The sequence below is a fragment of the Octopus sinensis genome, linkage group LG4, assembly GCF_006345805.1.
Source record: "Octopus sinensis linkage group LG4, ASM634580v1, whole genome shotgun sequence".
In the NCBI taxonomy this organism is placed as follows: Eukaryota; Metazoa; Mollusca; class Cephalopoda; order Octopoda; family Octopodidae; genus Octopus; species Octopus sinensis.
In genome coordinates this window covers 96,191,246-96,206,418 of record NC_043000.1, presented here as the reverse complement: position 1 = coordinate 96,206,418, position 15,173 = coordinate 96,191,246, and the positions used below count along the sequence as shown (strand labels likewise).

Genomic DNA, 15,173 nt, shown 5'->3' with positions numbered 1-15,173 from the left:
AAAATAATACAATATACATGCAAAATCAACTAGAATTAAACACTTGGATCACTTAAAAATATTTTTTTTTAAATTGATTTTTAATTACCTGTCCTTCGGAATTTTTCCAGGGTTTGTAAATATGCTTCACTGGAAAGGTTTCATTTGTTAAGGCTTTTATGAGCCCTTGAATAAGTAGTTTCATGCCCTTTTTATTTTGTATAGAAAAATTTGCATAATCCAGTTCTGCAACAACTTCGGTCCATTGTAATTTTGGAGCCTAGGTTACAAAAAGAAAAACAAAACAAATTTCAAAATAAGCAAAAATTTTTAAACTTTTATCAAAATGATTAACTCTTGTTACCAATCCCTTTGAAAATGTTTAAGTTCTAGAACACAAAACTTGTGTTTTAAAGTGTTCATAGCTAAATAATTTTCCTTATACAATTGTTTCAATGAAAATGAAGTTATATACTTAAAGTCATCATTGATTATTTTCAAAATAAACTGAAATTAAGTGTATTTCATTAATATGTCTAAAAATATTTTGAAATTTTATCTAAGTCAAAAATAATCATCATTTTGATGTCCACTAAAGCAGGTTTTCTATGATTGGATGCCATTAACAAAAAACTTCAGGTTTCCAAATAAGGTAGTATTTCCCCATGGCCAGACATGTTTTTGCAGAATATTGAAAATAAATGACAATACTTGTATGAGAGACTAATTTACAACTATCATGCAATATCAAGTCAGAGACACCCATACACATTATATATTCACGCATGCACACACACACGACAGGCTTCTTTCACTCTCCATCTACCAAAGACACACACAAAATTTTGGTTGGTAGGGGTTTTAAGAGACAATTGCTTAAGATGCCATGCAGCAAAAGTGAACCCAAAACCATGAGGTTAAGAAGAAAATTTCTTAACCACACATCCACATCTGCACCTATAGTCAATTTCAAATAACAAAATCCAAGAGAAAAAGCCATCAAAACTATCTTACCAACTCCTGAACAATTTGAACAAATATATCCACATTCCAAGTTGTCACTCCAGGTGTGTCTTTTTCTTTATCACTGTTCCAATTTGAATTCTGAAAACAAGCAAAAAATGAATTGACATTGTAACATTACTAATATTTGCCTCTTCCTAGATTAAACATTTTAAAACAGGGCTAGAGTAAGCATCTCACAAGAAGCTTGATACATAGATTCAAATGAGAGCATTGAGCACCCAACCACTGAGGATAAAAAAGTTCTTATGATTTAGTATTTCAAGTGTCTTATTTCCTGAACATACAATTGGACAATAGCAAGGGCAAAACTAAATGAAAGCCAATTCCAAATTAAATTCCTCCAAAAAGGATTATGTGCCAACAGAGTCCATCTTGCTCATAATGGATATGGCCATTCCAATGGTGATCAAAAGAGAAGTGACATCAAAATGGGTAATATGTCTTAATTACTGCCACAGTGCATGCCATACAAACAAGCACTGTAGTAAGGTATATACAAAGTGTTCTTAAAACAGACAGGTATTTTCAGAGAATGGGTAGGGGAAGGTTGTTACCAACTACTGGTTTGATTACATAGGATATTTTGGTCAACTTCTGGAATGATAAACAGTAAAGATGAACCAAGCCACTGAAATCCCTCTTTGTGGTTACTCAACTGCCAGGGAATAGCAGCCAAATCTTTCAAACTATCAACTATCTTAAAAATTTAATTTACATTAGACAACCTATTTCTAGATTATATATATATATACAATGCTTTAGAATGTCTAAGTAGTAGGGCTGGTTGATCAGAACTGACTATATGTAAACTGTCAAAAAATCCTTGCATCATATGAAGCTCTTTCGTATATTCAAATAAATGACTGAAGAAAAAAAGTGTACAATTATGGTAAAAGCCAATTATCTCTATCTACCTAGACAAACATTTTGGTACAGAATTTATTCTCCAAATGAAACTTACCTGGTCGATTTGACCACATGGATTTTTGGCCATCATCCCCATGACTTTAGCTACAGATGATGGCGTTAACTCTTTTGGACCAAACTGTAAGAGTGTATTTCGACATTCTTCCACACTGAAAAAAAATAAAAACAAAAATTTACAAATTAAATGAACCATGTATATAAAACAAAACCTGGCAGTTAAAAAAGAGAAATAGAAACAAGATATCTTAGGTAATTATTAACATTCCTCAGGACACTGAATCTTTCAAACAAAATGACAAAGGACTGGGTTGCCTGGCATCTGGCCATGCTGATGAAAACCCATCCTCCACAGTAGAAGTGTTAAGGCCGCTCCCCCTGGTGAAGAAGATTGGCCTACAAGGGTCCTGTGCTAGTGCAATGTAAAAAGCACTCATGCTGGTGCCACATTAAAAGCACCGAGTACACATTGAAGTGGTTGGTATTAGAAAGGGCATCAGCTGTGGAAACCAAGCCAAATCAGACTGGAACTTGGTGCAGCTCTCTGGCTTGCCAGCTCTGGTCAAAGCCATGCTGACATGGAAAACGGACATTAAAAGAGGATGATGACTGTGTGTTTAGACCAGATGTTGGCTAACTTATGTCATTGCTGACCTCTAGAATAAAAAAAAAAGATGAGTCTGCCCAGATAAGATTTCTATAAATCAAATTGTTTCTCACAATACTTTTCCATTTAATTTTCAAAATCACTTCTCTTCAGATCGACTCAATCACATTAATATAAAAACTATATCCATTCTTTATATATTCCAAATACATGACATATTACTAAAAACATTAAGATAAATAGTGAAAACAAAATATTTCCACAATCTTCTCACCTGCTTGTACAAGCACAGCCAGCTTCTAGGACCATGTCTGCTAAGGAGGCTTCATTCTGATGAAAGTAAATTTAATTTCATTAGTTATGTAACAAAAAGTAATCAATAGATACATCAATAAATTTATTATATGTTGACATATTCAGTTATTCTCTTAATTAGATGAAAATTCATTTTCATTTGAATTCAAACTATTAGAATTGTTGCACAACAGATATAAAGCTTGGTATTACTAGTATTATACTGGGAGTGCTTTCACTCATAATCCAATAGTTTTATTATCGTTGCTCAGCATTAATGTTAGATTGAAACTAATCAATTTCTGATTAGCACAATAATGCATTTTATTGACTGTAAAAAGGTAAGGAAAAGAATTTTTTTTTTTTATTAGGAAGGGGGTTGAATAAACACAAGTCTGTCTTGTGAGCAAATTTCTTCTTAATAATGTGCTAATTGTAATTTCAATCACATTATTATATTTGAGAAGAAAAGAAATTGATAGTAGGCAATCCATTTATTTTACTTAGGCACAAAACTAAGAGTCGAGAAGTCAAACTGATTGTATTGGCATTAGCGTATTATTGGTGATTATTTTACCAGCCCCTGAAGACTGAAGGTCAAAAACCCTAGTGAGATCCAAAATCATAATTCAACTCAACATTAATATATATACTTTGGCTCTTTGCAATTTCCTCCATTTTAATGAACAATTATAATATGCCACTTGTTTCAAACTACAACATAACAATTGTGAACAACTTACCATTGATACAGGCATGGTGAAAGTATCTGAAAATGTATCTAAACTAATATCCTCCGTTTCTGGATATAGTAATGGACTTAAAACAATAGGAACACAAGCCCTAGGAAAATCTAGAGACAAAAAAAAAAAAAAAAAAAAAAGAAAAAATATTACATACTATATCACAACTGATAAAAAATTAAATAAGCTAATATTAAAATGCATGACTAATACTCATTTATATCTGAAGTCATAAGCAAAAACATGTGCATCAAATGAAACATATTGTTCAATTACAAGAAAATGAAAGTAGTCCAGTATGATAATCCAAGCCTAACAATACAAAAAATGAAAGACAACTTTATTCCGTATGTTCTAAAGGAAAAAACTGATACAGTATGGCAAACCTTTAATCCCTTTGCTACCATGTCTGTTGAAATACACTGCCCAATATTTGAAACCCAACAAATGAAAGGTTTCAAATTAACACTTTAAAACAAGAAGTTTGTTTGCTGAAAGCAGGAGCAGTCTCACATGGATTAGTATCAAAAGGATTAAGTAAATAATTAATACTAATTGTCTTCCAAGGTCCATTTTCTGCAAATAGAGTTTGATGCTACTTTACACATACTGTATTAATTGTCTCATGATAATTCTTATTCCCATAATATCTAAATCTCCTGCATAATCATTAGCTGTTAATTCACCAAAACATTATGATCAGGATAATATTCAGGTTTCACATGTATCTTTCAAGCTAAGGGATTAACCCTCTTGTTACTAACACACCTGAGACTGGTTCTATTATATAAACTTGCTACTTAAAGTGATCTAAATTAAAAACTTCCATCAAAATTCAATGTTAATTTATGTGCCAAACAGCAACCAAATAACAACAAAATTGTTTTACTAAGTTCTTCATTATTTTCAAAATTAATTGAAACAAAATTAGTGTATTTCAAAAGAAATACAGTAATGAATGGTTACACAACTTAATTACATGGACAAAATAACTCTGCAAGTTCATTAAATTACTTTCAACTATTGTCAGTTTTTCCAACTACATTTCACTCTTATTTAAATTCTGAAAGTTTTCAATTGCAACTGTTAAGAAACAACTTCTAGGTGCAAACTAACAGACAAATTATATTGTAACTCAAAAATATGCCGTAAGCATTTTAAATAAATGACTTCCATTAAAATGATAAAACTTACCTTTGCGTAAAGTATTTAGAAATGCCTCTTTCTGATCAGCTCCAATTCCAAGTTGATCTTTCCCACGAACAAGATGAGTTAAAAGAAGGTGTAGTCCCTCAATAGCAATGTCTTGTAATCCACCTTCTTGCCTCACATTAGTATCTGTTAAGAATAAATTGAATTGCCAATTTTAGTTGTAAAAAAATGAGTAGAATTGAACTAACTAGCAGAGGAAAAAAATTAGGAATTCACACAATGTCTTCATATTCTAGAGGAAAGAAAACCCATTACTCTAAGTCCCAAATGCAACTAAAAAGACAAGGAACGAACAAATTTTCCCTAAATCTAACACATGCAACCCTAAAATCTAATTAAAAATTTTCCTTCAAATTTACACCAATGTCATTTATTACCTTTTATTAAATTTACCAACATTTTTTCAAGTTTTACAAATATGCTCCTCACATGCACTAGCATGAAGAACTAAAGAACTATCACTGCTACAATTGATAGAAATACTTTTAAATACATGAACATTAAAAGAAAGTACATGCTATAAGGGGAAAAAAAAATGAAAAACAATTGTGAAGAAATTGATATTCCTTATTTACTAAATATACTTTTTAAAATCTAAGTACAAGAGGTTTTAACAGGTCCACTGATCAATGAAAAGAAATAAAATCACGACCAACACCCGCTTTGTATTGAATTGAAAGTAGGAAAAAAAAACTTTGAGCTACAAAGTGGATTACAACTGAATATTCTCCAGTTGTTTAGATGCTAGCCTGTAACTGTATTTAGTTCATGAGCAGCAATAAGTACAGTTTCATATGTACAAGTCTCTCCAAACCAAAGAAACAGGAATTTTAGTTTAGAAGTAATTTTTTGCAATCTAGGAATATGAATGTATAGTTCAAACTTAATCTATATCTTTTTACTTATCCTAAGCTGTCCTTCAACTGCATAAATATTACTACAAAAAGAAATAGTAAAAGCCTTCAATATACAAACCTGCATCTACGTAAGATCGCAATAAATCAGGTAATTTCTGTTTAACAAAGTTGGCCGCGTAATTCTGAGTATCAGGATTGGACGAATTCAACAAAGCCAAGCCAAATACCACCTCTTGCACTCTGGTCAACTTTAAAACTTTACTCAGTTGTGGGAATAACTGAGGACTTGCTTTCAAAGACTACCCATGGAAGAAAAAAAAAATAAAGAAGTTGACATTAAAAAAAAAAATTAAGATATTTAAATAAATTCAAGATGAAATATTTTGATACTTTACTTCATAAAACTAAAGTATAAATTTTCATATTCCATATAATTTATATAAGATTTTACTTGTGAATAGAAAATTTTGGGAGAGGGACTCATTAACTGTAAACTTCAATATTTACAGATAATCAAAGACTATCAAACAAAATTAATTTCCATGACATCAGAAGTTTTTGGCAGAACTGTTTTAAACCAGATTTAATTTATTAGAAGATCAAATTTGCAACACAAACCTTTTGATGTTGTAATGGATTGTCAATAACGTAACAAAGAGTTGAGACAAAATTAGGTTTACTGAAGAGAGTTGTGAACTCTTGTATCAAATACTGGGTCTGAAAAAAAAATTATATTAATGATATTAGTGAAACAATTTAAAACAGAGCAATTAAGTAATCAATATTTATTATAAGAGTTTTCAAGTAACCAGATGCTATATACTGAATGGAGAATACAGATTGTTAGATTTGTGGGTTTTTTTTTCTTCAGTGTTACTACTTGCAACTGCAAAAGCCTTTAACACTCAAATCTTGCATAGACAATCCCATGAAACAATTCCAATAAGTGAAAAGTATACAGGGCTGGTTACAAAGGATTCTGCAAGCTGTCTCTCATTCTAAGCAAAAAATTTACTTAGATGCAAGAAACCGAGTGTTTATCTAGTTCAATGGTATATGAAAACCTCATCAAAGAAGTATTCCACATACATGAAAGTGGAGATCGAAAGATACATCAATATAGCTACTTTCCACAAGACCAAACAGCTGCAAGATAATAGTAACATGGAGATGGGGTACACCTTTTTCCCCCCTTTTAGTGAGAAACCAGCAAAGCAGAGATGTAACCAAAATCAAAACTGAATAACGATGTGAAAGTTTCCATCATAAAGAGATGTTATACCACCTTCAACAAGCCTGATGATGCAAAAGAGAAGTTCTAAAGTACCAAACAAATGACTATAAGAAGTGTGTCCCAATGAGGTAAACTATAAATACAGGATTTCTATACCACACTGGACAAGCAGAAACAAGTAATCTGGTATCATCAGCAAAAAGTGTGGCAGGGAAATTCTTCTGAAATGGAGATTTTCTTGCTTTATGCTCTCAACAAAGTCTCATTACCAACATTATTAATTGGAGGTAAGAATGGAAAGTGTTCTTTATGCACCTCTGAGCAAAATATTGACATCTAGATATCATAATTATGCAGGACAGAGGTAATGTACACAATTGATGAAAGGGTATGCAACATATATCACCAAATGCTTCAATGGAGCATAACCTTCATAATACTTTCCAAATGGAACAGGATCAGACCTCCCAAACTTATTGAAATGACAACAGGGAAGTTGGTGGAAAGAATGTATAAGCTATTCTGGAAAGAGGTATGCACAAGGCTCTAGATTCATGGTTTACATCAAAAACCAAGCAGTATAAATACAAGATGGTCCTTGCTTCACTCCACAGCATATGGCACAGCTGAAGCTGTGCTTGATAAACTAACAAGACAAGTCAAGTCTAATGCAAAGATCTAGTCATGCTTCACTGTTGACTCAATGCAACCAAGCTTACCAGAAGTACCTCAAGGCTCCCAACACAAGTACTTATAGAATTAAAGAAGAGGAGGGTGAAAAATAAGAATGACTGTGGGACCTATCAAAGGATTTTTTTTATTTGCTGTAGTGGAGAGAACCCTTGGAAGAATATTGTCCAACAAACTGAATGAGAAAATTACAGTAGAGGTTCTACCTGACAATGTAGATTCAGAAGAAAAGGCATGGATAGTGTTCAATCTCCAATATATGTGGGAGAAATAAGGGGAAAGATTAGAGCATTGTATGGTGTCACTGATAATATCAAAGACATTCAACAAAGTAAACTGCTGAGACCTACTGCATGCAGTTAGGTTTGGATGCTTAAAGTTCACTCATATAATAGAGTTTCTATATCCTGGCATGAGGCTCAGGTAACATAAATGAACTCCAATTCTACATTGTCTTATGTTACAGTGGGAATTAAGCAGGGCTTCATGCTACACCAGTGTTACTTTCAATTTGTTAGTGATGCTCAATAAGATGTTCTGTAACACAAACAAAAACATAGACAGTCAAGCCCTGATGTTAAGTTTTCAAGGTGTTGCACATCAAAACTAAAACAAAGACAACATGTTAATGAAAGAATAGTTGTTTGCTGACGACTATGCTCATTTCTCATAATCCAGAGAACATGCAAAAGTTGGATGCTTTTGAACAATACAGCCAGAAAATTCACATTGAAAATTAACAGCCATAAGACTGAAGATAATTACCAGCCAAGTCCTGACTCATGCCAAGGGTTATAACCTAAGTTCATCACAATCAAAAGACAGGAACTCGTAGCAGCAAACTACTTTATCAATAATGATGGTACACAATGACAGATTGATTGAAGGTCAGCTCAACATTCCAAAGATTGAGTAAGCAGCTGTGAATATCAAGCACTAGCCAGTCTAAATGAAGTGGGAAGTAAACCAAGTAATATTAGCCACTCTATTACAGTTCAAAGGTATGGATGGGAAGTAAATGGATGTAGAGAAAATTGTATACATTAATGACAAGACACTTAATAGAGATCCTGAACATCACTTGGAAGGACAAAGTCAGAAACACTGCCCATTTCAGAAAAAGTTAAGCACCATAGCATGAAAGAGATATCAAAAACTCTGCTCCTTTAATATGTCCAAAAAGTGGAAAGCACTCAGTTGTCAAGATAAATACTCTACTCACAGCTGTCTGATGAAGAAAGTGGCTAAACATGAGATGGGACATCGATACCCACAACTAAAGATAGAAACCAGTGGAGATCAAGTCACTTCTGATATGATTGAGGACATCTCATATAGACAGTTATCATTGACCATCAAACTGCTTATGATGAAGATGATAACTAGTGGCATAAAACAAGCAAAACAGCTTCAAACAAATAGAAACTATTACCATACTTGCTGCACACAGCTCACCCATTGCCCAACAGTGTCCCTATGCACCTTAAATATTGAATTATTTCAAACATCAAAATATACAAAAATTACCTATTAACTTCTCTTTCCTTGAAAAGACAACCTAATACTCAACACCTGGTTTAACAAAAAAAAGAGGGAGTGACAATGTTCCTGAAAAATTGGACAACAGCTAAGATGAAGTACTGTGTAATCTAATTGTAGTGAAATATATACAAGGGAAAAGCATTGCAGTACTAAAGACAGGAAAACAATGTACATACCACTTAAGATAACATGGCCATTTAAAAATGTCCTTGAAATGTAATATAATCCTATATTGTAAATATTAAGAAAGCTCCACCACCACTTCAAGGCACAATATCAGCTAAAGCTCCATATAAGGAGCATTCTGCACATTAAACTTTAAACCAGCAAAATTTGATCCAATCATCAGTCATGCGACAGCCACTTTTCCATGGTTGCATGCATCAGACAGATTTGACTGAGGCCTATTTTCTATGGGTAGATGCCAATTATCAACCCTCACCCATAAACAAGCAAGGAAATATTTCCCCCTGGCCAGGTATGTTTTCACAGAATATGTTGGAAATGCGTAATACTGCTTGTATGACAGTGACACTCATAACTATCACACAATATTAAAACAAGGAGATGCAAACATAGACATACATGTGCAATGGGTGTCTTTCAGTTTCCATCTCCCAAATACATTTACAAGGCCTTGGTCAAGCAGAACGAAGGTGCCACACAGTGGGACTGAACCTGAAACTATGTGGCTGGAAAGCAAACTTCTTAACCACACAGCCACACCTGCACCAATTAATGTTCTACAGAATCAAACAATGCAATTTTGATACAGCTTCCAAATATTAACACTAATAGAAAATATACAATTAAATTATAGAAATAAAATATATGGTACACAGTTTTAGATTTTGCTTTTCCATCTTGACATAGGTTAAAAACAGCCTTTTCAAACCCTTTATGAAGTATTTGTTCTTAGATGAAATCCAATTTGTTCAAGTTTTTGGCTTACCTCAACCATCAACACCCAAAACTGCCACTCAGCTTCATCCACTTATTCTAGGCTTGTCCACACCAATCACCTCACTCGCAGGGTTTATCTCTAAGAACTTTTTTTCAAATGATTTGGGCTAAATTCGGCTCAAGTTTATACTGCACATCCAGCAGATCATTCAGCTTGTTCCTCTCTACGAAACAAGTATAGGTTCTTTCACTGACACATACATTGCAAAACTTTATTCTTCATATGTTAATGTAGCTCACACAATGTTCTCAAGCAAATTGAAAAATAAAAGGTAATTATAAAAACAATATCTTTTTCGTTATACTTTTAAAAAGCTGACATTTCATTATCAAAAAGATGTAGCTTTCAGAGCTTGTTAAGTGCTCTGCATGGGAAGTTGCTTCAACAACTACTGACTTGACTGCTGTCATGTAAAAGGACTCCAAGGCTGCTGTTATTGCTACTGAAAAGGAAGCATCTCAAAGTGCAACCATTTTACCATCAACAAGGAGTATTTTATCCCCAGGCTGTTATTTGGTTTTTGGCTTATTTCAAGTAACAGGAAAATATGAAATTGTCTCATTCCTTTTCTCTGAATGCTGAATGTCTTTAGACATGCAAAACCAAATATGTAGCAGTATGAGATACGATATCACAAACAAAATTTTTAAGTCATTCATTCTCTACTATACTAAAAGTTATTTCTGCAACATCCAAACAATGTACAGATCGAACAGAATACTTAGAAATGCTGATCCGTGATGGACTCACAAAACCTGATTTTCAATGCTAATATTTTAAAAATATACTTATCACTAGACAAAATTAAAGAATTTAAAAATAGGAATTTTTTCTTAATACTCAAAATCCAACTTACTTGATGGAAATCTTTTCCGCCACTCTTACCATCGCCACTGAAATCAACGTGAGAAAAGAGGCAGCGGAAAAGGTACCGATCTGCATCAGCACAGTGTACACTGGTTAGCTGTAAAGAAAAATAGGTTTCTGACAAAAGGGAGCATTAAAGATATGGAAAATAAAAATATATAAACAAATGTAATGAGGAACAAATTAGTTGTGACAATCTAAACTCCTTTCACTAAGTTCTCAAACTGTGAAATAACATTTTTCGCTTTCCAAAAATACTAGCAATTTTTTCATTTTTTTTTTTGCATCATTCTTCTTTACTAACCCTTCTGTTACCATATTTCTGCCTTTGCTTAAAATAATTTTAGTAATAATGAAGAATTTAGTAAAATAACTCATTAACCCTTTCGTTACTATATTTATTTTGAGATACTCTGTGTTTCTTTCAAATTACCTTAAATATAACAAAGAATTTAGTAAAATAGCTTAGTTATCATTAAGCTAGTGTTAGGAACATAAATTGTGACTAAGGTTTGGTGGAAGATTTTAATTGAAAACTTATGAAAAGACATTTGTATTCAGAACCAAAGCAGGTTTCAGCCGGGTTGGTAACAAAAGGGTTAAGCTAGTAATTGGAAAGTAAATTCACATGAAGTTTGTATCACAGAACCACAGAGTCTTGGGCAGACTGGTATAAAAAGGAATTAATGAAAGCAGACAAATAGATCTTGAAGCTACCTAAATATAATTTATATAATTCTTTCTTCACAATTGTGAACAAATTTGAAACTTCAATTTTATAGAATGCAGTAGTTTGTGAGACCCTTTTCTAATAAACACATCACAGGGGCACAGGAGGAGCTACCTCAGTTATATTACACAAAAATGTACTTCTTATTCTACTGACTACATTTTATTACCAGATAATTTGGAAGCAACATAATCCTCTCATCCACCCACACACATTCCAAAATGCAGTATCAGCAAATGAATATAGATTAAAATCTAGTTTGATAGCAAAACTAGAAGTAAACTGGAGTGGGTTGATTAGAATTTCATAGCATTTAACAGAAACTGATCTTCTATTTACACAGAAAATAATTTCTTCTTTATTCATCAGCTGTCCCACTCTAAATGTTTCTTCTTCTATTGATGGTGGGGGGAGACAAGATAGGTTACTGGGGTAAAATGAGTAATTTCTGATTTCTCATTTTCAGCCTACTGGTTTGAAATCATTACATTGCAACTATTGCATCATTTTTGGAAGTAAAAATTAGCCTAAAAACTTGAGAGTTTGAAACAAGTCAGGTGACAGGTGCCTTTTTCAAGGAACCTCTCCTCAACTTTGGCATGATTATAATTGTGTTTGCTAATAAAAATATGTGGATAATATTTGGTGTTTAACAACCAATATTCTTCCCTCTATTGGATTCCAAGTCAATATTTTCCTACATAAATATCTAATATGATAATTTTTTTTTTTAAGTCTAAACTGGGGCAAAATGAGTAATGACTAACTTCAATAATTTTTTCTCTTTAACTGCATAAATATATTATGAAGAGAGCCACTCCAACAGATCGAGAAGCTATACAGAATATTTTGTGCTGAGTTTTTAGATTTAGTCTAGTTTCATTACTTTCATATCATGTGCCAAGATCCTCAATTTAACTTACTTATTTTAAATTTTTGTTACATTTCTGATCTGACGTCTAAGGATGGATCTTGATTTGTAATATGTTTTTTCTCAAATGTAATCCTGAAGTGAAGAAGTAAATTGACCTTGTCTTACTCATTTTGCCCCACCTTTAATTTGTCTTCTATATGCTCAAAGAGAATGGAGATGATTTTCTGAAATAGTGTTCAGATTATGTTATTGTATTTTTAAGGTGTTCAGAGAAGGTCATTTACTTATCTAGTTTTTGTAAGGTAGTCAACATTAGAAAAAAAAAAATTTTTTCTTCAGTCAAAAATGCAATATATCTTTACTCTCTGTGCCCCACTGGCTACCTTAAGCGTCAATTTAGATACAATAGTAACTATATTGTCCTCATGGACAGTTTCCTGTAACACCAGGTTGAAATTCCAAATTAAAAAAGACTTTTTTTTTTATTGGATCCTAGAAATGACAAACTAATTTCACAGTTAAGGAACAATGATTTTAACTTGGATGTAAAATTTATTTACATAATGAAGGTTAATTTCGTGAAAAACATTATGAAAAGCAATGAATATTTTTATTTTGTGAAACACACACACACATATATATATATATTATGTACAGCACGTGAAAAATATTTCTAATTTGATCGACAACCAAAGGCGACATTAAAATTTTAACTTTTTTAATATTCTTCATATTAAAACGAATAAATTATTAAACTGAACGAAGTGTTTCCATGTTTTTTGTTTTTGTTGTTTTTTAATGGAACTTCTAGTACAAACAATCAATTCAATATATGTGAAATAAGGAGTAAGAGCTTTTTAACTGTTTATACAGGTCAGTTGAGTTGGTTGTGCGTATGTGTGCGTGTGTATAAAGTACTGCTGCACTGCTAAGTTAATATCCTACCCATGAGTAACAGTAAATGAGGTGTGGGTGGGTATTCCTATTTTGACCAGGTGATTCAAGAACTCATGATTGTCGAAGAGTACAATTTTTTTGTTTGTTTTTTAAGTCTTTAGCTTGATTCTTAACATCATTTCGAAACTAAATACAAGGGGTAGTTATTTTTTTAATGGATTAACTTTTAATAGAAAAATACATTTTATTTAGAGTTAATATAATTCGGAAGAAAATAATTGGAAAAGAAAAAAATAGAAAGAGAACTTCATTAAAAAATATATATAAAAAAGCAGGCAAAAATGTTATGGTACAGAGTAGCAGAAAATTCCAATGCAGATATTTCGGAGAATAAAAATGACAATTTTAAAAAATTTTATTTCACTTCTTCCAATCAAGGTTAGATACGTTAATTAGTACACACCAAATCTGGAAATTGTTTGATATATTGTGGAATCGTATATCTTCAACATATGAAACTTATTTCAGAGGTATTATACAAATGATACACAACGCAAGGGGAATTAAGATATATATTTATATTTTAATAACCCAAGTTCTATGCGTGTGTGTATATATATAATATATATATATATATGCACACATTCGATAACATACGCGTGCTCACATTATTAATTCACTTACATATTGAAAGAATTCGTTCGCCATGTTACTGGAACAAGAGTGTAACATAAAAATATTTTGGACATTAATAGCAAAACCAACTACCTCAACGTCCAAAATTGACGTATATATATAAATGCAGAAAAAAATAAAAGAAAGAAGAAATAAAGTAAAGATTCGAATGAGGTAATGTGAGACTATTAAAACAAGGTATGTTTGCCTTGAAAGGATTACACGGCTACTGGGTAAAATAAACATTATAAAAGGAAAATAAATAGTCTAAGGAACGAAAAAATTGTGAGCTATAATTTTTGAAAGATTATTATTCAAACAACAGAAACTGAAATCAAATACTTACATGATTAATTTGCGGCACAATAGTCTTATAATTTTTCTTTGTTAAAGTAGCCACTGAATTACTTATTTCAGCCAAAGCAAGCGACAGCGAATCGAGATTCATATTCCATGAACACAAATAGCGAAAGCCTCAAATTACTTTGAAGCCTTCTTCAGACTATCTTAAGTTCTGAAGGTCTCGTCGAGCAACTGTCCTGTTTTAGGACCCAAATAGGGTCGACATTGGGACACCCTCTCACTGACACATAAGCTTATAGAATCTGACATGGCATCCCAGTGGCCATGTTGAAGACGTACCCCACACAATATTGAACTAATTTAAATAACACTTTTTAAAATACTTGAAAATTAACAGCAATCGGGCTCAAGATTTTTTTTTTAATTAAAGAAATGTTAAATAAATTAAAAACAAATAATATCTTAAAGAAAATAGTAATAACAGTATTAAAACTTAATCACGTGATGTATGTGCAGACGTGATGATCTACAGCCCGAGCTATTCTCTGCATTTCCTGTCATGAGTAACACTAATACAAGTTTTTTTTTTTTTTCGTTAATATCATTCCTGATTTCCGAATTTCTTTCTATTTACTTTATACGCATTTTATTTAAATTATTTAAATATGGAAGTTTTTGTAGTTCCAAATATTTTATGAAAATTTTATTTTTATCAGCATTTATCTAAAAACATTCATAAAATCTATAGTAAACAA

General features: G+C 32.1%; 1 protein-coding gene across 4 annotated transcripts in view; it reads right to left on the bottom strand.

Moving 5' to 3' along the window:
- The window catches only part of LOC115211042 (CCR4-NOT transcription complex subunit 1), a 60,572-nt gene extending 45,791 nt beyond the window's left edge, over positions 1-14,781 (bottom strand). Inside the window, exons 1-10 of one of the 4 annotated variants that reach the window (XM_029779907.2) lie at positions 14,462-14,781; positions 10,929-11,036; positions 6,261-6,359; positions 5,761-5,941; positions 4,768-4,911; positions 3,574-3,683; positions 2,811-2,866; positions 1,967-2,081; positions 994-1,083; positions 89-259 (exon numbers count right to left, since the gene is read on the bottom strand). In XM_029779907.2, coding sequence (XP_029635767.1) covers positions 89-259; positions 994-1,083; positions 1,967-2,081; positions 2,811-2,866; positions 3,574-3,683; positions 4,768-4,911; positions 5,761-5,941; positions 6,261-6,359; positions 10,929-11,036; positions 14,462-14,563 — 1,176 coding nt within the window. In that variant the 5' untranslated portion in view covers positions 14,564-14,781. Of the gene's footprint in view, positions 1-88; positions 260-993; positions 1,084-1,966; positions 2,082-2,810; positions 2,867-3,573; positions 3,684-4,767; positions 4,912-5,760; positions 5,942-6,260; positions 6,360-10,060; positions 10,236-10,928; positions 11,037-14,461 lie in introns of those variants that run through there. The other 3 variants (XM_029779908.2, XM_036502249.1, XM_029779909.2) reach the window with 3 other exon arrangements.
- Between the last annotated feature and the right edge of the window lie 392 nt (positions 14,782-15,173).